This window comes from Accipiter gentilis, unplaced genomic scaffold, assembly GCF_929443795.1.
Source record: "Accipiter gentilis unplaced genomic scaffold, bAccGen1.1, whole genome shotgun sequence".
In the NCBI taxonomy this organism is placed as follows: domain Eukaryota; kingdom Metazoa; phylum Chordata; class Aves; order Accipitriformes; family Accipitridae; genus Astur; species Astur gentilis.
Window position 1 is genome coordinate 19,898 of NW_026060989.1, and position 23,504 is coordinate 43,401.

A 23,504-nucleotide genomic window follows, 5' to 3' on the forward strand; every position below is an offset into this window, starting at 1 on the left:
TCACAGGGAATCCAGGAGGGCAGAGGTTCCTCCAAAAAAGAAAAAAACCTCAACGGTAGCTTCCTTGGAGGAGTCTGGGGCTTCTACCTGACCCCTTAGGTAGGTAAAGCAGAAGACAGAAGACTGTGGGAGATGCCTGGGAGGAGTCTCAGGTGGCTGTCGGAGTTGAGAGATTTCTCTACAGGAGAACAAAAATGTCTTGAGCTACTTACTTGGAGGAGTCTGGGGCAGGTAGCTGGGATCTCCGGTCCTGAACGCAGAGGTCAAAACATTCTGGGATGACGCCTGGGAGGACTCTTGGGTTGATCCCAGAGAAGAGAGCTTCCTGCAAAAGAGAAGAATCATCTAGGGTAGCCTCATTAGACAAGTCTGGGGCTGCTACCTGGGATCTCCGGTCCTTATAAGAAAAGGCCAAAAGACGCTAGGAGACGTCTGGAAGGAATCACAGGGAATCCAGGAGGGCAGAGGTTCCTCCAAAAAAGAAAAAAACCTCAACGGTAGCTTCCTTGGAGGAGTCTGGGGCTTCTACCTGACCCCTTAGGTAGGTAAAGCAGAAGACAGAAGACTGTGGGAGATGCCTGGGAGGAGTCTCAGGTGGCTGTCGGAGTTGAGAGATTTCTCTACAGGAGAACAAAAATGTCTCGAGCTACTTACCTGGAGGAGTCTGGGGCAGGTAGCTGGGATCTCCGGTCCCGAACGCAGAGGTCAAAATGTTCTGGGATGACGCCTGGGAGGAGTCTTGGGTCGATCCCGGAGAAGAGAGCTTCCTGCAAAAGAGAAGAATCATCTAGGGTAGCCTCATTAGACAAGTCTGGGGCTGCTACCTGCGATCTCGGGTCCTTATAAGAAATGCCCAAAAGACTCTAGGAGACGTCTGGAAGGAATCACAGGGGATCCCGGAGGGCAGAGGTTCCTCCAAAAAAGAAAAAAACGTCAACGGTAGCTTCCTTGGAGGAGTCTAGGGCTTCTACCTGACCCCTTAGGTAGGTAAAGCAGAGGACAGAAGACTGTGGGAGATGCCTGGGAGGAGTCTCAGGTGGCTGTCGGAGTTGAGAGATTTCTCTACAGGAGAACAAAAATGTCTCGAGCTACTTACTTGGAGGAGTCTGGGGCAGGTAGCTGGGATCTCCGGTCCCGAATGCAGAGGTCAAAACGTTCTGGGATGACGCCTGGGAGGAGTCTTGGGTCAATCCTGGAGAAGAGAGCTTCCTGCAAAACAGAAGAATCATCTAGGGTAGCCTCATTAGACAAGTCTGGGGCTGCTACCTGCGATCTCCGGTCCTTATAAGAAAAGCCCAAAAGACTCTAGGAGACGTCTGGAAGGAATCACAGGGGATCCCAGAGGGCACAGGCTCCGCCAAAACAGAAAAAACCTCAACGGTAGCTTCCTAAGAGGAGTCTGGGGCTTCTACCTGACTCCTTAGGTAGGTAAAGCAGAGGACAGAAGACTGTGGGAGATGCCTGGGAGGAGTCTCAGGTGGCTGTCGGAGTTGAGAGATTTCTCTACAGGAGAACAAAAATGTGTCGAGCTACTTACTTGGAGGAGTCTGGGGCAGGTAGCTGGGATCTCCGGTCCTGAACGCAGAGGTCAAAACATTCTGGGATGATGCCTGGGAGGACTCTTGGGTTGATCCCAGAGAAGAGAGCTTCCTGCTAAAGAGAAGAATCATCTAGGGTAGCCTCATTAGACAAGTCTGGGGCTGCTACCTGGGATCTCCGGTCCTTATAAGAAAAGGCCAAAAGACGCTAGGAGACGTCTGGAAGGAATCACAGGGAATCCAGGAGGGCAGAGGTTCCTCCAAAAAAGAAAAAACCTCAACGGTAGCTTCCTTGGAGGAGTCTGGGGCTTCTACCTGACCCCTTAGGTAGGTAAAGCAGAGGACAGAAGACTGTGGGAGATGCCTGGGAGGAGTCTCAGGTGGCTGTCGGAGTTGAGAGATTTCTCTACAGGAGAACAAAAATGTCTCGAGCTACTTACTTGGAGGAGTCTGGGGCAGGTAGCTGGGATCTCCGGTCCCGAATGCAGAGGTCAAAACGTTCTGGGATGACGCCTGGGAGGAGTCTTGGGTCAATCCTGGAGAAGAGAGCTTCCTGCAAAACAGAAGAATCATCTAGGGTAGCCTCATTAGACAAGTCTGGGGCTGCTACCTGGGATCTCCGGTCCTTATAAGAAAAGCCCAAAAGACTCTAGAAGACGTCTGGAAGGAATCACAGGGGATCCCGGAGGGCACAGGCTCCTCCAAAAAAGAAAAAACCTCAATGGTAGCTTCCTTGGAGGAGTCTGGGGCTTCTACCTGACCCCTTAGGTAGGTAAAGCAGAGGACAGAAGACTGTGGGAGATGCCTGGGAGGAGTCTCAGGTGGCTGTCGGAGTTGAGAGATTTCTCTACAGGAGAACAAAAATGTCTCGAGCTACTTACTTGGAGGAGTCTGGGGCAGGTAGCTGGGATCTCCGGTCCCGAACGCAGAGGTCAAAATGTTCTGGGATGACGCCTGGGAGGAGTCTTGGGTTGATTCCGGAGAAGAGAGCTTCCTGCAAAAGAGAAGAATCATCTAGGGTAGCCTCATTACACAAGTCTGGGGCTGCTACCTGCGATCTCGGGTCCTTATAAGAAAAGGCCAAAAGACTCTAGGAGACGTCTGGAAGGAATCAAAGGGGATCCCGGAGGGCAGTGTTTCCTCCAAAAAAGAAAAAAGCCTCAACGGTAGCTTCCTTGGAGGAGTCTGGGGTTTCTACCTGACCCCTTAGGTAGGTAAAGCAGAGGACAGAAGACTGTGGGAGATGCCTGGGAGGAGTCTCAGGTGCCTGTCGGAGTTGAGGGATTTCTCTACAGGAGAACAAAAATGTCTCGAGCTACTTACTTGGAGGAGTCTGGGGCAGGTAGATGGGATCTCCGGTCCCGAACGCAGATGTCAAAACGTTCTGGGATGACGCCTGGGAGGAGTCTTGGGTCGATCCCAGAGAAGAGAGCTTCCTGCAAAAGAGAAGAATCATTTAGGGTAGCCTCATTAGACAAGTCTGGGGCTGCTACCTGGGATCTCCGGTCCTTATAAGAAAAGGCCAAAAGACGCTAGGAGACGTCTGGAAGGAATCACAGGGAATCCCGGAGGTCAGAGGCTCCTCGAAAAAAAGAAAAAAACCTCAACGGTAGCTTCCTTGGAGGAGTCTGGGGCTTCTACCTGACCCCTTAGGTAGGTAAAGCAGAGGACAGAAGACTGTGGGAGATGCCTGGGAGGAGTCTCAGGTGGCTGTCGGAGTTGAGAGATTTCTCTACAGGAGAACAAAAATGTCTCGAGCTACTTACCTGGAGGAGTCTGGGGCAGGTAGCTGGGATCTCCGGTCCCGAATGCAGAGGTCAAAACGTTCTGGGATGACGCCTGGGAGGAGTCTTGGGTCAATCCTGGAGAAGAGAGCTTCCTGCAAAAGAGAAGAATCATCTAGGGTAGCCTCATTAGACAAGTCTGGGGCTGCTACCTGGGATCTCCGGTCCTTATAAGAAAAGCCCAAAAGACGCTAGGAGACGTCTGGAAGGGATCCCAGAGGGCACAGGCTCCGCCAAAACAGAAAAAACCTCAACGGTAGCTTCCTAAGAGGAGTCTGGGGCTTCTACCTGACCCCTTAGGTAGGTAAAGCAGAGGACAGAAGACTGTGGGAGATGCCTGGGAGGAGTCTCAGGTGGCTGTCGGAGTTGAGAGATTTCTCTACAGGAGAACAAAAATGTCTCGAGCTACTTACTTGGAGGAGTCTGGGGCAGGTAGCTGGGATCTCCGGTCCTGAACGCAGAGGTCAAAACATTCTGGGATGACGCCTGGGAGGACTCTTGGGTTGATCCCAGAGAAGAGAGCTTCCTGCAACAGAGAAGAATCATCTAGGGTAGCCTCATTAGACAAGTCTGGGGCTGCTACCTGGGATCTCCGGTCCTTATAAGAAAAGGCCAAAAGACGCTAGGAGACGTCTGGAAGGAATCACAGGGAATCCAGGAGGGCAGAGGTTCCTCCAAAAAAGAAAAAAACCTCAACGGTAGCTTCCTTGGAGGAGTCTGGGGCTTCTACCTGACCCCTTAGGTAGGTAAAGCAGAAGACAGAAGACTGTGGGAGATGCCTGGGAGGAGTCTCAGGTGGCTGTCGGAGTTGAGAGATTTCTCTACAGGAGAACAAAAATGTCTCGAGCTACTTACTTGGAGGAGTGTGGGGCAGGTAGCTGGGATCTCCGGTCCTGAACGCAGAGGTCAAAACATTCTGGGATGACGCCTGGGAGGACTCTTGGGTTGATCCCAGAGAAGAGAGCTTCCTGCTAAAGAGAAGAATCATCTAGGGTAGCCTCATTAGACAAGTCTGGGGCTGCTACCTGGGATCTCCGGTCCTTATAAGAAAAGGCCAAAAGACGCTAGGAGACGTCTGGAAGGAATCACAGGGAATCCAGGAGGGCAGAGGTTCCTCCAAAAAAGAAAAAAACCTCAACGGTAGCTTCCTTGGAGGAGTCTGGGGCTTCTACCTGACCCCTTAGGTAGGTAAAGCAGAGGACAGAAGACTGTGGGAGATGCCTGGGAGGAGTCTCAGGTGGCTGTCGGAGTTGAGAGATTTCTCTACAGGAGAACAAAAATGTCTCGAGCTACTTACTTGGAGGAGTCTGGGGCAGGTAGCTGGGATCTCCGGTCTCGAACGCAGAGGTCAAAACGTTCTGGGATGACGCCTGGGAGGAGTCTTGGGTCGATCCCGGAGAAGAGAGCTTCCTGCAAAAGAGAAGAATCATCTAGGGTAGCCTCATTAGACAAATCTGGGGCTGCTACCTGAGATCTCCGGTCCTTATAAGAAAAGGCCAAAAGACTCTAGGAGACGTCTGGAAGGAATCACAGGGGATCCCAGAGGGCACAGGCTCCTCCAAAACAGAAAAAAGCCTCAACAGTAGCTTCCTAAGAGGAGTCTGGGGCTTCTACCTGACCCCTTAGGTAGGTAAAGCAGAGGACAGAAGACTGTGGGAGATGCCTGGGAGGAGTCTCAGGTGGCTGACGGAGTTGAGAGATTTCTCTACAGGAGAACAAAAATGTCTCGAGCTACTTACTTGGAGGAGTCTGGGGCAGGTAGCTGGGATCTCCGGTCCTGAACGCAGAGGTCAAAACATTCTGGGATGACGCCTGGGAGGACTCTTGGGTTGATCCCAGAGAAGAGAGCTTCCTGCAAAAGAGAAGAATCATCTAGGGTAGCCTCATTAGACAAGTCTGGGGCTGCTACCTGGGATCTCCGGTCCTTATAAGAAAAGGCCAAAAGACGCTAGGAGACGTTTGGAAGGAATCACAGGGAATCCAGGAGGGCAGAGGTTCCTCCAAAAAAGAAAAAAACCTCAACGGTAGCTTCCTTGGAGGAGTCTGGGGCTTCTACCTGACGCCTTAGGTAGGTAAAGCAGAAGACAGAAGACTGTGGGAGATGCCTGGGAGGAGTCTCAGGTGGCTGTCGGAGTTGAGAGATTTCTCTACAGGAGAACAAAAATGTCTCGAGCTACTTACTTGGAGGAGTCTGGGGCAGGTAGCTGGGATCTCCGGTCTCGAACGCAGAGGTCAAAACGTTCTGGGATGACGCCTGGGAGGAGTCTTGGGTCGATCCCGGAGAAGAGAGCTTCCTGCAAAAGAGAAGAATCATCTAGGGTAGCCTCATTAGACAAATCTGGGGCTGCTACCTGAGATCTCCGGTCCTTATAAGAAAAGGCCAAAAGACTCTAGGAGACGTCTGGAAGGAATCACAGGGGATCCCAGAGGGCACAGGCTCCTCCAAAACAGAAAAAAGCCTCAACAGTAGCTTCCTAAGAGGAGTCTGGGGCTTCTACCTGACCCCTTAGGTAGGTAAAGCAGAGGACAGAAGACTGTGGGAGATGCCTGGGAGGAGTCTCAGGTGGCTGACGGAGTTGAGAGATTTCTCTACAGGAGAACAAAAATGTCTCGAGCTACTTACTTGGAGGAGTCTGGGGCAGGTAGATGGGATCTCCGGTCCCGAACGCAGAGGTCAAAACATTCTGGGATGACGCCTGGGAGGAGTCTTGGGTCGACCCCAGAGAAGAGAACTTCCTGCAAAAGAAAAGAATCATCTAGGGTAGCCTCATTAGACAAGTCTGGGGCTGCTACCTGGGATCTCCGGTCCTTATAAGAAAAGGCCAAAAGACTCTAGGAGACGTCTGGAAGGAATCACAGGGATCCCGGAGGGCACAGGCTCCTCCAAAAAAGAAAAAACCTCAATGGTAGCTTCCTTGGAGGAGTCTGGGGCTTCTACCTGACCCCTTAGGTAGGTAAAGCAAAGGACAGAAGACTGTGGGAGATGCCTGGGAGGAGTCTCAGGTGGCTGTCGGAGTTGAGAGATTTCTCTACAGGAGAACAAAAATGTCTCGAGCTACTTACTTGGAGGAGTCTGGGGCAGATAGCTGGGATCTCCGGTCCCGAACGCAGAGGTCAAAATGTTCTGGGATGACGCCTGGGAGGAGTCTTGGGTTGATTCCGGAGAAGAGAGCTTCCTGCAAAAGAGAAGAATCATCTAGGGTAGCCTCATTAAACAAGTCTGGGGCTGCTACCTGCGATCTCGGGTCCTTATAAGAAAAGGCCAAAAGACTCTAGGAGACGTCTGGAAGGAATCAAAGGGGATCCCGGAGGGCAGTGTTTCCTCCAAAAAAGAAAAAAGCCTCAACGGTAGCTTCCTTGGAGGAGTCTGGGGTTTCTACCTGACCCCTTAGGTAGGTAAAGCAGAGGACAGAAGACTGTGGGAGATGCCTGGGAGGAGTCTCAGGTGCCTGTCGGAGTTGAGGGATTTCTCTACAGGAGAACAAAAATGTCTCGAGCTACTTACTTGGAGGAGTCTGGGGCAGGTAGATGGGATCTCCGGTCCCGAACGCAGATGTCAAAACGTTCTGGGATGACGCCTGGGAGGAGTCTTGGGTCGATCCCAGAGAAGAGAGCTTCCTGCAAAAGAGAAGAATCATATAGGGTAGCCTCATTAGACAAGTCTGGGGCTGCTACCTGGGATCTCCGGTCCTTATAAGAAAAGGCCAAAAGACGCTAGGAGACATCTGGAAGGAATCACAGGGAATCCCGGAGGTCAGAGGCTCCTCGAAAAAAAGAAAAAAACCTCAACGGTAGCTTCCCTGGAGGAGTCTGGGGCTTCTACCTGACCCCTTAGGTAGGTAAAGCAGAGGACAGAAGACTGTGGGAGATGCCTGGGAGGAGTCTCAGGTGGCTGTCGGAGTTGAGAGATTTCTCTACAGGAGAACAAAAATGTCTCGAGCTACTTACCTGGAGGAGTCTGGGGCAGGTAGCTGGGATCTCCGGTCCCGAACGCAGAGGTAAAAATGTTCTGGGATGACGCCTGGGAGGAGTCTTGGGTCGATCCCGGAGAAGAGAGCTTCCTGCAAAAGAGAAGAATCATCTAGGGTAGCCTCATTAGACAAGTCTGGGGCTGCTACCTGCGATCTCGGGTCCTTATAAGAAAAGGCCAAAAGACTCTAGGAGACGTCTGGAAGGAATCACAGGGGATCCCGGAGGGCAGAGGTTCCTCCAAAAAAGAAAAAAACGTCAACGGTAGCTTCCTTGGAGGAGTCTAGGGCTTCTACCTGACCCCTTAGGTAGGTAAAGCAGAGGACAGAAGACTGTGGGAGATGCCTGGGAGGAGTCTCAGGTGGCTGTCGGAGTTGAGAGATTTCTCTACAGGAGAACAAAAATGTCTCGAGCTACTTACTTGGAGGAGTCTGGGGCAGGTAGCTGGGATCTCCGGTCCCGAATGCAGAGGTCAAAACGTTCTGGGATGACGCCTGGGAGGAGTCTTGGGTCAATCCTGGAGAAGAGAGCTTCCTGCAAAAGAGAAGAATCATCTAGGGTAGCCTCATTAGACAAGTCTGGGGCTGCTACCTGGGATCTCCGGTCCTTATAAGAAAAGGCCAAAAGACTCTAGGAGACGTCTGGAAGGAATCACAGGGGATCCCGGAGGGCACAGGCTCCTCCAAAACAGAAAAAAGCCTCAACAGTAGCTTCCTAAGAGGAGTCTGGGGCTTCTACCTGACCCCTTAGGTAGGTAAAGCAGAGGACAGAAGACTGTGGGAGATGCCTGGGAGGAGTCTCAGGTGGCTGACGGAGTTGAGAGATTTCTCTACAGGAGAACAAAAATGTCTCGAGCTACTTACTTGGAGGAGTCTGGGGCAGGTAGATGGGATCTCCGGTCCCGAACGCAGAGGTCAAAACATTCTGGGATGACGCCTGGGAGGAGTCTTGGGTCGATCCCGGAGAAGAGAACTTCCTGCAAAAGAAAAGAATCATCTAGGGTAGCCTCATTAGACAAGTCTGGGGCTGCTACCTGGGATCTCCGGTCCTTATAAGAAAAGGCCAAAAGACTCTAGGAGACGTCTGGAAGGAATCACAGGGGATCCCGGAGGGCACAGGCTCCTCCAAAAAAGGAAAAAACCTCAATGGTAGCTTCCTTGGAGGAGTCTGGGGCTTCTACCTGACCCCTTAGGTAGGTAAAGCAGAGGACAGAAGACTGTGGGAGATGCCTGGGAGGAGTCTCAGGTGGCTGTCGGAGTTGAGAGATTTCTCTACAGGAGAACAAAAATGTCTCGAGCTACTTACTTGGAGGAGTCTGGGGCAGGTAGCTGGGATCTCCGGTCCTGAACGCAGAGGTCAAAATGTTCTGGGATGACGCCTGGGAGGAGTCTTGGGTTGATTCCGGAGAAGAGAGCTTCCTGCAAAAGAGAAGAATCATCTAGGGTAGCCTCATTAAACAAGTCTGGGGCTGCTACCTGGGATCTCCGGTCCTTATAGGAAAAGGCCAAAAGCCTCTAGGAGACGTCTGGAAGGAATCAAAGGGGATCCCGGAGGGCAGTGTTTCCTCCAAAAAGGAAAAAAGCCTCAACGGTAGCTTCCTTGGAGGAGTCTGGGGTTTCTACCTGACCCCTTAGGTAGGTAAAGCAGAGGACAGAAGACTGTGGGAGATGCCTGGGAGGAGTCTCAGGTGCCTGTCGGAGTTGACGGATTTCTCTACAGGAGAACAAAAATGTCTCGAGCTACTTACTTGGAGGAGTCTGGGGCAGGTAGATGGGATCTCCGGTCCCGAACGCAGATGTCAAAACGTTCTGGGATGACGCCTGGGAGGAGTCTTGGGTCGATCCCAGAGAAGAGAGCTTCCTGCAAAAGAGAAGAATCATATAGGGTAGCCTCATTAGACAAGTCTGGGGCTGCTACCTGGGATCTCCGGTCCTTATAAGAAAAGGCCAAAAGACTCTAGGAGACGTCTGGAAGGAATCACAGGGGATCCCGGAGGGCACAGGCTCCTCCAAAAAAGAAAAAGCCTCAACGGTAGCTTCCTTGGAGGAGTCTGGGGCTTCTACCTGACCCCTTAGGTAGGTAAAGCAGGGGACAGAAGACTGTGGGAGATGCCTGGGAGGAGTCTCAGGTGGCTGTCGGAGTTGAGAGATTTCTCTACAGGAGAACAAAAATGTCTCGAGCTACTTACTTGGAGGAGTCTGGGGCAGGTAGCTGGGATCTCCGGTCCCGAACGCAGAGGTCAAAACATTCTGGGATGACGCCTGGGAGGAGTCTTGGGTTGATTCCGGAGAAGAGAGCTTCCTGCAAAAGAGAAGAATCATCTAGGGTAGCCTCATTAAACAAGTCTGGGGCTGCTACCTGGGATCTCCGGTCCTTATAAGAAAAGCCCAAAAGACTCTAGGAGACGTCTGGAAGGGATCCCAGAGGGCACAGGCTCCGCCAAAACAGAAAAAACCTCAACGGTAGCTTCCTAAGAGGAGTCTGGGGCTTCTACCTGACCCCTTAGGTAGGTAAAGCAGAGGACAGAAGACTGTGGGAGATGCCTGGGAGGAGTCTCAGGTGGCTGACGGAGTTGAGAGATTTCTCTACAGGAGAACAAAAATGTCTCGAGCTACTTACTTGGAGGAGTCTGGGGCAGGTAGCTGGGATCTCCGGTCCTGAACGCAGAGGTCAAAACATTCTGGGATGACGCCTGGGAGGACTCTTGGGTTGATCCCAGAGAAGAGAGCTTCCTGCAACAGAGAAGAATCATCTAGGGTAGCCTCATTAGACAAGTCTGGGGCTGCTACCTGGGATCTCCGGTCCTTATAAGAAAAGGCCAAAAGACGCTAGGAGACGTCTGGAAGGAATCACAGGGAATCCAGGAGGGCAGAGGTTCCTCCAAAAAAGAAAAAAACCTCAACGGTAGCTTCCTTGGAGGAGTCTGGGGCTTCTACCTGACCCCTTAGGTAGGTAAAGCAGAAGACAGAAGACTGTGGGAGATGCCTGGGAGGAGTCTCAGGTGGCTGTCGGAGTTGAGAGATTTCTCTACAGGAGAACAAAAATGTCTCGAGCTACTTACTTGGAGGAGTGTGGGGCAGGTAGCTGGGATCTCCGGTCCTGAACGCAGAGGTCAAAACATTCTGGGATGACGCCTGGGAGGACTCTTGGGTTGATCCCAGAGAAGAGAGCTTCCTGCAAAAGAGAAGAATCATCTAGGGTAGCCTCATTAGACAAGTCTGGGGCTGCTACCTGGGATCTCCGGTCCTTATAAGAAAAGGCCAAAAGACGCTAGGAGACGTCTGGAAGGAATCACAGGGAATCCAGGAGGGCAGAGGTTCCTCCAAAAAAGAAAAAAACCTCAACGGTAGCTTCCTTGGAGGAGTCTGGGGCTTCTACCTGACCCCTTAGGTAGGTAAAGCAGAAGACAGAAGACTGTGGGAGATGCCTGGGAGGAGTCTCAGGTGGCTGTCGGAGTTGAGAGATTTCTCTACAGGAGAACAAAAATGTCTCGAGCTACTTACTTGGAGGAGTCTGGGGCAGGTAGCTGGGATCTCCGGTCTCGAACGCAGAGGTCAAAACGTTCTGGGATGACGCCTGGGAGGAGTCTTGGGTCGATCACGGAGAAGAGAGCTTCCTGCAAAAGAGAAGAATCATCTAGGGTAGCCTCATTAGACAAATCTGGGGCTGCTACCTGGGATCTCCGGTCCTTATAAGAAAAGGCCAAAAGACTCTAGGAGACGTCTGGAAGGAATCACAGGGGATCCCAGAGGGCACAGGCTCCTCCAAAACAGAAAAAAGCCTCAACAGTAGCTTCCTAAGAGGAGTCTGGGGCTTCTACCTGACCCCTTAGGTAGGTAAAGCAGAGGACAGAAGACTGTGGGAGATGCCTGGGAGGAGTCTCAGGTGGCTGTCGGAGTTGAGAGATTTCTCTACAGGAGAACAAAAATGTCTCGAGCTACTTACTTGGAGGAGTCTGGGGCAGGTAGATGGGATCTCCGGTCCCGAACGCAGAGGTCAAAACATTCTGGGATGACGCCTGGGAGGAGTCTTGGGTCGACCCCGGAGAAGAGAACTTCCTGCAAAAGAAAAGAATCATCTAGGGTAGCCTCATTAGACAAGTCTGGGGCTGCTACCTGCGATCTCCGGTCCTTATAAGAAAAGGCCAAAAGACTCTAGGAGACGTCTGGAAGGAATCACAGGGGATCCCGGAGGGCACAGGCTCCTCCAAAAAAGAAAAAGCCTCAACGGTAGCTTCCTTGGAGGAGTCTGGGGCTTCTACCTGACCCCTTAGGTAGGTAAAGCAGGGGACAGAAGACTGTGGGAGATGCCTGGGAGGAGTCTCAGGTGGCTGTCGGAGTTGAGAGATTTCTCTACAGGAGAACAAAAATGTCTCGAGCTACTTACTTGGAGGAGTCTGGGGCAGGTAGCTGGGATCTCCGGTCCCGAACGCAGAGGTCAAAATGTTCTGGGATGACGCCTGGGAGGAGTCTTGGGTTGATTCCGGAGAAGAGAGCTTCCTGCAAAAGAGAAGAATCATCTAGGGTAGCCTCATTAAACAAGTCTGGGGCTGCTACCTGCGATCTCGGGTCCTTATAAGAAAAGGCCAAAAGACTCTAGGAGACGTCTGGAAGGAATCAAAGGGGATCCCGGAGGGCAGTGTTTCCTCCAAAAAAGAAAAAAGCCTCAACGGTAGCTTCCTTGGAGGAGTCTGGGGTTTCTACCTGACCCCTTAGGTAGGTAAAGCAGAGGACAGAAGACTGTGGGAGATGCCTGGGAGGAGTCTCAGGTGCCTGTCGGAGTTGAGGGATTTCTCTACAGGAGAACAAAAATGTCTCGAGCTACTTACTTGGAGGAGTCTGGGGCAGGTAGATGGGATCTCCGGTCCCGAACGCAGATGTCAAAACGTTCTGGGATGACGCCTGGGAGGAGTCTTGGGTCGATCCCAGAGAAGAGAGCTTCCTGCAAAAGAGAAGAATCATCTAGGGTAGCCTCATTAGACAAGTCTGGGGCTGCTACCTGGGATCTCCGGTCCTTATAAGAAAAGGCCAAAAGACGCTAGGAGACATCTGGAAGGAATCACAGGGAATCCAGGAGGGCAGAGGCTCCTCGAAAAAAAGAAAAAAACCTCAACGGTAGCTTCCTTGGAGGAGTCTGGGGCTTCTACCTGACCCCTTAGGTAGGTAAAGCAGAGGACAGAAGACTGTGGGAGATGCCTGGGAGGAGTCTCAGGTGGCTGTCGGAGTTGAGAGATTTCTCTACAGGAGAACAAAAATGTCTCGAGCTACTTACCTGGAGGAGTCTGGGGCAGGTAGCTGGGATCTCCGGTCCCGAATGCAGAGGTCAAAACGTTCTGGGATGACGCCTGGGAGGAGTCTTGGGTCAATCCTGGAGAAGAGAGCTTCCTGCAAAACAGAAGAATCATCTAGGGTAGCCTCATTAGACAAGTCTGGGGCTGCTACCTGCGATCTCCGGTCCTTATAAGAAAAGCCCAAAAGACTCTAGGAGACGTCTGGAAGGGATCCCAGAGGGCACAGGCTCCGCCAAAACAGAAAAAACCTCAACGGTAGCTTCCTAAGAGGAGTCTGGGGCTTCTACCTGACCCCTTAGGTAGGTAAAGCAGAGGACAGAAGACTGTGGGAGATGCCTGGGAGGAGTCTCAGGTGGCTGTCGGAGTTGAGAGATTTCTCTACAGGAGAACAAAAATGTCTCGAGCTACTTACTTGGAGGAGTCTGGGGCAGGTAGCTGGGATCTCCGGTCCTGAACGCAGAGGTCAAAACATTCTGGGATGACGCCTGGGAGGACTCTTGGGTTGATCCCAGAGAAGAGAGCTTCCTGCAACAGAGAAGAATCATCTAGGGTAGCCTCATTAGACAAGTCTGGGGCTGCTACCTGCGATCTCGGGTCCTTATAAGAAATGCCCAAAAGACGCTAGGAGACGTCTGGAAGGAATCACAGGGAATCCAGGAGGGCAGAGGTTCCTCCAAAAAAGAAAAAAACCTCAACGGTAGCTTCCTTGGAGGAGTCTGGGGCTTCTACCTGACCCCTTAGGTAGGTAAAGCAGAAGACAGAAGACTGTGGGAGATGCCTGGGAGGAGTCTCAGGTGGCTGTCGGAGTTGAGAGATTTCTCTACAGGAGAACAAAAATGTCTCGAGCTACTTACTTGGAGGAGTCTGGGGCAGGTAGCTGGGATCTCCGGTCCTGAACGCAGAGGTCAAAACATTCTGGGATGACGCCTGGGAGGACTCTTGGGTTGATCCCAGAGAAGAGAGCTTCCTGCAAAAGAGAAGAATCATCTAGGGTAGCCTCATTAGACAAGTCTGGGGCTGCTACCTGGGATCTCCGGTCCTTATAAGAAAAGGCCAAAAGACGCTAGGAGACGTCTGGAAGGAATCACAGGGAATCCAGGAGGGCAGAGGTTCCTCCAAAAAAGAAAAAAACCTCAACGGTAGCTTCCTTGGAGGAGTCTGGGGCTTCTACCTGACCCCTTAGGTAGGTAAAGCAGAAGACAGAAGACTGTGGGAGATGCCTGGGAGGAGTCTCAGGTGGCTGTCGGAGTTGAGAGATTTCTCTACAGGAGAACAAAAATGTCTCGAGCTACTTACTTGGAGGAGTCTGGGGCAGGTAGCTGGGATCTCCGGTCTCGAACGCAGAGGTCAAAACGTTCTGGGATGACGCCTGGGAGGAGTCTTGGGTCGACCCCGGAGAAGAGAGCTTCCTGCAAAAGAGAAGAATCATCTAGGGTAGCCTCATTAGACAAATCTGGGGCTGCTACCTGAGATCTCCGGTCCTTATAAGAAAAGGCCAAAAGACTCTAGGAGACGTCTGGAAGGAATCACAGGGGATCCCAGAGGGCACAGGCTCCTCCAAAACAGAAAAAAGCCTCAACAGTAGCTTCCTAAGAGGAGTCTGGGGCTTCTACCTGACCCCTTAGGTAGGTAAAGCAGAGGACAGAAGACTGTGGGAGATGCCTGGGAGGAGTCTCAGGTGGCTGTCGGAGTTGAGAGATTTCTCTACAGGAGAACAAAAATGTCTCGAGCTACTTACTTGGAGGAGTCTGGGGCAGGTAGATGGGATCTCCGGTCCCGAACGCAGAGGTCAAAACATTCTGGGATGAGGCCTGGGAGGAGTCTTGGGTCGACCCCGGAGAAGAGAACTTCCTGCAAAAGAAAAGAATCATCTAGGGTAGCCTCATTAGACAAGTCTGGGGCTGCTACCTGCGATCTCCGGTCCTTATAAGAAAAGGCCAAAAGACTCTAGGAGACGTCTGGAAGGAATCACAGGGGATCCCGGAGGGCACAGGCTCCTCCAAAAAAGAAAAAACCTCAATGGTAGCTTCCTTGGAGGAGTCTGGGGCTTCTACCTCACCCCTTAGGTAGGTAAAGCAGAGGACAGAAGACTGTGGGAGATGCCTGGGAGGAGTCTCAGGTGGCTGTCGGAGTTGAGAGATTTCTCTACAGGAGAACAAAAATGTCTCGAGCTACTTACTTGGAGGAGTCTGGGGCAGGTAGCTGGGATCTCCGGTCCCGAACGCAGAGGTCAAAATGTTCTGGGATGACGCCTGGGAGGAGTCTTGGGTTGATTCCGGAGAAGAGAGCTTCCTGCAAAAGAGAAGAATCATCTAGGGTAGCCTCATTAGACAAGTCTGGGGCTGCTACCTGCGATCTCCGGTCCTTATAAGAAAAGCCCAAAAGACTCTAGGAGACGTCTGGAAGGGATCCCAGAGGGCACAGGCTCCGCCAAAACAGAAAAAACCTCAACGGTAGCTTCCTAAGAGGAGTCTGGGGCTTCTACCTGACCCCTTAGGTAGGTAAAGCAGAGGACAGAAGACTGTGGGAGATGCCTGGGAGGAGTCTCAGGTGGCTGTCGGAGTTGAGAGATTTCTCTACAGGAGAACAAAAATGTCTCGAGCTACTTACTTGGAGGAGTCTGGGGCAGGTAGCTGGGATCTCCGGTCCTGAACGCAGAGGTCAAAACATTCTGGGATGACGCCTGGGAGGACTCTTGGGTTGATCCCAGAGAAGAGAGCTTCCTGCAACAGAGAAGAATCATCTAGGGTAGCCTCATTAGACAAGTCTGGGGCTGCTACCTGGGATCTCCGGTCCTTATAAGAAAAGGCCAAAAGACGCTAGGAGACGTCTGGAAGGAATCACAGGGAATCCAGGAGGGCAGAGGTTCCTCCAAAAAAGAAAAAAACCTCAACGGTAGCTTCCTTGGAGGAGTCTGGGGCTTCTACCTGACCCCTTAGGTAGGTAAAGCAGAAGACAGAAGACTGTGGGAGATGCCTGGGAGGAGTCTCAGGTGGCTGTCGGAGTTGAGAGATTTCTCTACAGGAGAACAAAAATGTCTCGAGCTACTTACTTGGAGGAGTCTGGGGCAGGTAGCTGGGATCTCCGGTCTCGAACGCAGAGGTCAAAACGTTCTGGGATGACGCCTGGGAGGAGTCTTGGATCGATCCCGGAGAAGAGAGCTTCCTGCAAAAGAGAAGAATCATCTAGGGTAGCCTCATTAGACAAATCTGGGGCTGCTACCTGAGATCTCCGGTCCTTATAAGAAAAGGCCAAAAGACTCTAGGAGACGTCTGGAAGGAATCACAGGGGATCCCAGAGGGCACAGGCTCCTCCAAAACAGAAAAAAGCCTCAACAGTAGCTTCCTAAGAGGAGTCTGGGGCTTCTACCTGACCCCTTAGGTAGGTAAAGCAGAGGACAGAAGACTGTGGGAGATGCCTGGGAGGAGTCTCAGGTGGCTGTCGGAGTTGAGAGATTTCTCTACAGGAGAACAAAAATGTCTCGAGCTACTTACTTGGAGGAGTGTGGGGCAGGTAGCTGGGATCTCCGGTCCCGAACGCAGAGGTCAAAACATTCTGGGATGACGCCTGGGAGGAGTCTTGGGTCGACCCCGGAGAAGAGAACTTCCTGCAAAAGAAAAGAATCATCTAGGGTAGCCTCATTAGACAAGTCTGGGGCTGCTACCTGCGATCTCCGGTCCTTATAAGAAAAGGCCAAAAGACTCTAGGAGACGTCTGGAAGGAATCACAGGGGATCCCGGAGGGCACAGGCTCCTCCAAAAAAGAAAAAACCTCAATGGTAGCTTCCTTGGAGGAGTCTGGGGCTTCTACCTGACCCCTTAGGTAGGTAAAGCAGAGGACAGAAGACTGTGGGAGATGCCTGGGAGGAGTCTCAGGTGGCTGTCGGAGTTGAGAGATTTCTCTACAGGAGAACAAAAATGTCTCGAGCTACTTACTTGGAGGAGTCTGGGGCAGGTAGCTGGGATCTCCGGTCCCGAACGCAGAGGTCAAAATGTTCTGGGATGACGCCTGGGAGGAGTCTTGGGTTGATTCCGGAGACGAGAGCTTCCTGCAAAAGAGAAGAATCATCTAGGGTAGCCTCATTAAACAAGTCTGGGGCTGCTACCTGCGATCTCGGGTCCTTATAAGAAAAGGCCAAAAGACTCTAGGAGACGTCTGGAAGGAATCAAAGGGGATCCCGGAGGGCAGTGTTTCCTCCAAAAAAGAAAAAAGCCTCAACGGTAGCTTCCTTGGAGGAGTCTGGGGTTTCTACCTGACCCCTTAGGTAGGTAAAGCAGAGGACAGAAGACTGTGGGAGATGCCTGGGAGGAGTCTCAGGTGCCTGTCGGAGTTGAGGGATGTCTCTACAGGAGAACAAAAATGTCTCGAGCTACTTACTTGGAGGAGTCTGGGGCAGGTAGATGGGATCTCCGGTCCCGAACGCAGAGGTCAAAACGTTCTGGGATGACGCCTGGGAGGAGTCTTGGGTCGACCCCGGAGAAGAGAGCTTCCTGCAAAAGAGAAGAATCATCTAGGGTAGCCTCATTAGACAAATCTGGGGCTGCTACCTGAGATCTCCGGTCCTTATAAGAAAAGGCCAAAAGACTCTAGGAGACGTCTGGAAGGAATCACAGGGGATCCCAGAGGGCACAGGCTCCTCCAAAACAGAAAAAAGCCTCAACAGTAGCTTCCTAAGAGGAGTCTGGGGCTTCTACCTGACCCCTTAGGTAGGTAAAGCAGAGGACAGAAGACTGTGGGAGATGCCTGGGAGGAGTCTCAGGTGGCTGTCGGAGTTGAGAGATTTCTCTACAGGAGAACAAAAATGTCTCGAGCTACTTACTTGGAGGAGTGTGGGGCAGGTAGCTGGGATCTCCGGTCCCGAACGCAGAGGTCAAAACATTCTGGGATGAGGCCTGGGAGGAGTCTTGGGTCGACCCCGGAGAAGAGAACTTCCTGCAAAAGAAAAGAATCATCTAGGGTAGCCTCATTAGACAAGTCTGGGGCTGCTACCTGCGATCTCCGGTCCTTATAAGAAAAGGCCAAAAGACTCTAGGAGACGTCTGGAAGGAATCACAGGGGATCCCGGAGGGCACAGGCTCCTCCAAAAAAGAAAAAACCTCAATGGTAGCTTCCTTGGAGGAGTCTGGGGCTTCTACCTGACCCCTTAGGTAGGTAAAGCAGAGGACAGAAGACTGTGGGAAATGCCTGGGAGGAGTCTCAGGTGGCTGTCGGAGTTGAGAGATTTCTCTACAGGAGAACAAAAATGTCTCGAGCTACTTACTTGGAGGAGTGTGGGGCAGGTAGCTGGGATCTCCGGTCCCGAACGCAGAGGTCAAAATGTTCTGGGATGACGCCTGGGAGGAGTCTTGGGTTGATTCCGGAGAAGAGAGCTTCCTGCAAAAGAGAAGAATCATCTAGGGTAGCCTCATTAGACAAGTCTGGGGCTGCTACCTGCGATCTCCGGTCCTTATAAGAAAAGCCCAAAAGACTCTAGGAGACGTCTGGAAGGGATCCCAGAGGGCACAGGCTCCGCCAAAACAGAAAAAACCTCAACGGTAGCTTCCTAAGAGGAGTCTGGGGCTTCTACCTGACCCCTTAGGTAGGTAAAGCAGAGGACAGAAGACTGTGGGAGATGCCTGGGAGGAGTCTCAGGTGGCTGTCGGAGTTGAGAGATTTCTCTACAGGAGAACAAAAATGTCTCGAGCTACTTACTTGGAGGAGTCTGGGGCAGGTAGCTGGGATCTCCGGTCCTGAACGCAGAGGTCAAAACATTCTGGGATGACGCCTGGGAGGACTCTTGGGTTGATCCCAGAGAAGAGAGCTTCCTGCAAAAGAGAAGAATCATCTAGGGTAGCCTCATTAGACAAGTCTGGGGCTGCTACCTGGGATCTCCGGTCCTTATAAGAAAAGGCCAAAAGACGCTAGGAGACGTCTGGAAGGAATCACAGGGAATCCAGGAAGGCAGAGGTTCCTCCAAAAAAGAAAAAAACCTCAACGGTAGCTTCCTTGGAGGAGTCTGGGGCTTCTACCTGACCCCTTAGGTAGGTAAAGCAGAAGACAGAAGACTGTGGGAGATGCCTGGGAGGAGTCTCAGGTGGCTGTCGGAGTTGAGAGATTTCTCTACAGGAGAACAAAAATGTCTCGAGCTACTTACTTGGAGGAGTCTGGGGCAGGTAGCTGGGATCTCCGGTCCTGAACGCAGAGGTCAAAACATTCTGGGATGACGCCTGGGAGGACTCTTGGGTTGATTCCGGAGAAGAGAGCTTCCTGCAAAAGAGAAGAATCATCTAGGGTAGCCTCATTAGACAAGTCTGGGGCTGCTACCTGGGATCTCCGGTCCTTATAAGAAAAGGCCAAAAGACGCTAGGAGACGTCTGGAAGGAATCACAGGGAATCCAGGAGGGCAGAGGTTCCTCCAAAAAAGAAAAAAACCTCAACGGTAGCTTCCTTGGAGGAGTCTGGGGCTTCTACCTGACCCCTTAGGTAGGTAAAGCAGAAGACAGAAGACTGTGGGAGATGCCTGGGAGGAGTCTCAGGTGGCTGTCGGAGTTGAGAGATTTCTCTACAGGAGAACAAAAATGTCTCGAGCTACTTACTTGGAGGAGTCTGGGGCAGGTAGATGGGATCTCCGGTCCCGAACGCAGAGGTCAAAACATTCTGGGATGACGCCTGGGAGGAGTCTTGGGTCGATCCCGGAGAAGAGAGCTTCCTGCAAAAGAAAAGAATCATCTAGGGTAGCCTCATTAGACAAGTCTGGGGCTGCTACCTGGGATCTCCGGTCCTTATAAGAAAAGGCCAAAAGACTCTAGGAGACGTCTGGAAGGAATCACAGGGGATCCCGGAGGGCACAGGCTCCTCCAAAAAAGAAAAAACCTCAATGGTAGCTTCCTTGGAGGAGTCTGGGGCTTCTACCTGACCCCTTAGGTAGGTAAAGCAGAGGACAGAAGACTGTGGGAGATGCCTGGGAGGAGTCTCAGGTGGCTGTCGGAGTTGAGAGATTTCTCTACAGGAGAACAAAAATGTCTCGAGCTACTTACTTGGAGGAGTCTGGGGCAGGCAGCTGGGATCTCCGGTCCCGAACGCAGAGGTCAAAATGTTCTGGGATGACGCCTGGGAGGAGTCTTGGGTTGATTCCGGAGAAGAGAGCTTCCTGCAAAAGGGAAGAATCATCTAGGGTAGCCTCATTAAACAAGTCTGGGGCTGCTACCTGCGATCTCGGGTCCTTATAAGAAAAGGCCAAAAGACTCTAGGAGACGTCTGGAAGGAATCAAAGGGGATCCCGGAGGGCAGTGTTTCCTCCAAAAAGGAAAAAAGCCTCAACGGTAGCTTCCTTGGAGGAGTCTGGGGTTTCTACCTGACCCCTTAGGTAGGTAAAGCAGAGGACAGAAGACTGTGGGAGATGCCTGGGAGGAGTCTCAGGTGCCTGTCGGAGTTGACGGATTTCTCTACAGGAGAACAAAAATGTCTCGAGCTACTTACTTGGAGGAGTCTGGGGCAGGTAGATGGGATCTCCGGTCCCGAACGCAGATGTCAAAACGTTCTGGGATGACGCCTGGGAGGAGTCTTGGGTCGATCCCAGAGAAGAGAGCTTCCTGCAAAAGAGAAGAATCATATAGGGTAGCCTCATTAGACAAGTCTGGGGCTGCTACCTGGGATCTCCGGTCCTTATAAGAAAAGGCCAAAAGACGCTAGGAGACGTCTGGAAGGAATCACAGGGAATCCAGGAGGGCAGAGGCTCCTCGAATAAAAGAAAAAAACCTCAACGGTAGCTTCCTTGGAGGAGTCTGGGGCTTCTACCTGACCCCTTAGGTAGGTAAAGCAGAGGACAGAAGACTGTGGGAGATGCCTGGGAGGAGTCTCAGGTGGCTGTCGGAGTTGAGAGATTTCTCTACAGGAGAACAAAAATGTCTCGAGCTACTTACCTGGAGGAGTCTGGGGCAGGTAGCTGGGATCTCCGGTCCCGAACGCAGAGGTCAAAATGTTCTGGGATGACGCCTGGGAGGAGTCTTGGGTCGATCCCGGAGAAGAGAGCTTCCTGCAAAAGAGAAGAATCATCTAGGGTAGCCTCATTAGACAAGTCTGGGGCTGCTACCTGCGATCTCGGGTCCTTATAAGAAATGCCCAAAAGACTCTAGGAGACGTCTGGAAGGAATCACAGGGGATCCCGGAGGGCAGAGGTTCCTCCAAAAAAGAAAAAAACGTCAACGGTAGCTTCCTTGGAGGAGTCTAGGGCTTCTACCTGACCCCTTAGGTAGGTAAAGCAGAGGACAGAAGACTGTGGGAGATGCCTGGGAGGAGTCTCAGGTGGCTGTCGGAGTTGAGAGATTTCTCTACAGGAGAACAAAAATGTCTCGAGCTACTTACTTGGAGGAGTCTGGGGCAGGTAGCTGGGATCTCCGGTCCCGAATGCAGAGGTCAAAACGTTCTGGGATGACGCCTGGGAGGAGTCTTGGGTCAATCCTGGAGAAGAGAGCTTCCTGCAAAACAGAAGAATCATCTAGGGTAGCCTCATTAGACAAGTCTGGGGCTGCTACCTGGGATCTCCGGTCCTTATAAGAAAAGGCCAAAAGACTCTAGGAGACGTCTGGAAGGAATCACAGGGGATCCCGGAGGGCACAGGCTCCTCCAAAAAAGAAAAAACCTCAATGGTAGCTTCCATGGAGGAGTCTGGGGCTTCTACCTGACCCCTTAGGTAGGTAAAGCAGAGGACAGAAGACTGTGGGAGATGCCTGGGAGGAGTCTCGGGTGGCTGTCGGAGTTGAGAGATTTCTCTACAGGAGAACAAAAATGTCTCGAGCTACTTACTTGGAGGAGTCTGGGGCAGGTAGCTGGGATCTCCGGTCCTGAACGCAGAGGTCAAAACATTCTGGGATGACGCCTGGGAGGACTCTTGGGTTGATCCCAGAGAAGAGAGCTTCCTGCAAAAGAGAAGAATCATCTAGGGTAGCCTCATTAGACAAGTCTGGGGCTGCTACCTGGGATCTCCGGTCCTTATAAGAAAAGGCCAAAAGACGCTAGGAGACGTCTGGAAGGAATCACAGGGAATCCAGGAGGGCAGAGGTTCCTCCAAAAAAGAAAAAAACCTCAACGGTAGCTTCCTTGGAGGAGTCTGGGGCTTCTACCTGACCCCTTAGGTAGGTAAAGCAGAAGACAGAAGACTGTGGGAGATGCCTGGGAGGAGTCTCAGGTGCCTGTCGGAGTTGAGAGATTTCTCTACAGGAGAACAAAAATGTCTCGAGCTACTTACTTGGAGGAGTCTGGGGCAGGTAGATGGGATCTCCGGTCCTGAACGCAGAGGTCAAAACATTCTGGGATGATGCCTGGGAGGACTCTTGGGTTGATCCCAGAGAAGAGAGCTTCCTGCAAAAGAGAAGAATCATCTAGGGTAGCCTCATTAGACAAGTCTGGGGCTGCTACCTGGGATCTCCGGTCCTTATAAGAAAAGGCCAAAAGACTCTAGGAGACGTCTGGAAGGAATCACAGGGGATCCCAGAGGGCACAGGCTCCTCCAAAACAGAAAAAAGCCTCAACAGTAGCTTCCTAAGAGGAGTCTGGGGCTTCTACCTGACCCCTTAGGTAGGTAAAGCAGAGGACAGAAGACTGTGGGAGATGCCTGGGAGGAGTCTCAGGTGGCTGTCGGAGTTGAGAGATTTCTCTACAGGAGAACAAAAATGTCTCGAGCTACTTACTTGGAGGAGTCTGGGGCAGGTAGCTGGGATCTCCGGTCCCGAACGCAGAGGTCAAAATGTTCTGGGATGACGCCTGGGAGGAGTCTTGGGTCGATCCCGGAGAAGAGAGCTTCCTGCAAAAGAGAAGAATCATCTAGGGTAGCCTCATTAAACAAGTCTGGGGCTGCTACCTGGGATCTCCGGTCCTTATAAGAAAAGGCCAAAAGACTCTAGGAGACGTCTGGAAGGAATCACAGGGGATCCCAGAGGGCACAGGCTCCTCCAAAACAGAAAAAACCTCAATGGTAGCTTCCTTGGAGGAGTCTGGGGCTTCTACCTGACCCCTTAGGTAGGTAAAGCAGAGGACAGAAGACTGTGGGAGATGCCTGGGAGGAGTCTCAGGTGGCTGTCGGAGTTGAGAGATTTCTCTACAGGAGAACAAAAATGTCTCGAGCTACTTACTTGGAGGAGTCTGGGGCAGGTAGATGGGATCTCCGGTCCTGAACGCAGAGGTCAAAACATTCTGGGATGACGCCTGGGAGGACTCTTGGGTCGATCCTAGAGAAGAGAACTTCCTGCAAAAGAAAAGAATCATCTAGGGTAGCCTCATTAGACAAGTCTGGGGCTGCTACCTGGGATCTCCGGTCCTTATAAGAAAAGGCCAAAAGACGCTAGGAGACGTCTGGAAGGAATCACAGGGAATCCCGGAGGTCAGAGGCTCCTCGAAAAAAAGAAAAAAACCTCAACGGTAGCTTCCTTGGAGGAGTCTGGGGCTTCTACCTGACCCCTTAGGTAGGTAAAGCAGAGGACAGAAGACTGTGGGAGATGCCTGGGAGGAGTCTCAGGTGGCTGTCGGAGTTGAGAGATTTCTCTACAGGAGAACAAAAATGTCTCGAGCTACTTACCTGGAGGAGTCTGGGGCAGGTAGCTGGGATCTCCGGTCCCGAACGCAGAGGTAAAAATATTCTGGGATGACGCCTGGGAGGAGTCTTGGGTCGATCCCGGAGAACAGAGCTTCCTGCAAAAGAGAAGAATCATCTAGGGTAGCCTCATTAGACAAGTCTGGGGCTGCTACCTGCGATCTCGGGTCCTTATAAGAAATGCCCAAAAGACTCTAGGAGACGTCTGGAAGGAATCACAGGGGATCCCGGAGGGCAGAGGTTCCTCCAAAAAAGAAAAAAACGTCAACGGTAGCTTCCTTGGAGGAGTCTAGGGCTTCTACCTGACCCCTTAGGTAGGTAAAGCAGAGGACAGAAGACTGTGGGAGATGCCTGGG

The 23,504-nt window shown here is 51.9% G+C and overlaps 1 protein-coding gene across 27 annotated transcripts in view; it reads right to left on the reverse strand.

Moving 5' to 3' along the window:
* The window catches only part of LOC126037256 (uncharacterized protein DKFZp434B061-like), a 306,771-nt gene that overhangs the window by 18,698 nt on the left and 264,569 nt on the right, over positions 1 to 23,504 (reverse strand). For 9 of the 27 annotated variants that reach the window (XM_049797553.1, XM_049797552.1, XM_049797570.1 and 6 more), the window contains 5 exons: positions 23,134 to 23,246; positions 20,040 to 20,152; positions 16,959 to 17,071; positions 7,271 to 7,383; positions 2,862 to 2,974 (listed from right to left, as the gene is read on the reverse strand). In XM_049797553.1, the coding sequence (XP_049653510.1) occupies positions 2,862 to 2,974; positions 7,271 to 7,383; positions 16,959 to 17,071; positions 20,040 to 20,152; positions 23,134 to 23,246 (565 nt within the window). Of the gene's footprint in view, positions 1 to 1,978; positions 2,092 to 2,861; positions 2,975 to 3,304; positions 3,418 to 7,270; positions 7,384 to 12,562; positions 12,676 to 14,319; positions 14,433 to 16,958; positions 17,072 to 19,156; positions 19,270 to 20,039; positions 20,153 to 20,482; positions 20,596 to 22,249; positions 22,363 to 22,690; positions 22,804 to 23,133; positions 23,247 to 23,504 lie in introns of all 27 variants that reach the window. The other 18 variants (XM_049797559.1, XM_049797575.1, XM_049797554.1 and 15 more) reach the window with 12 other exon arrangements.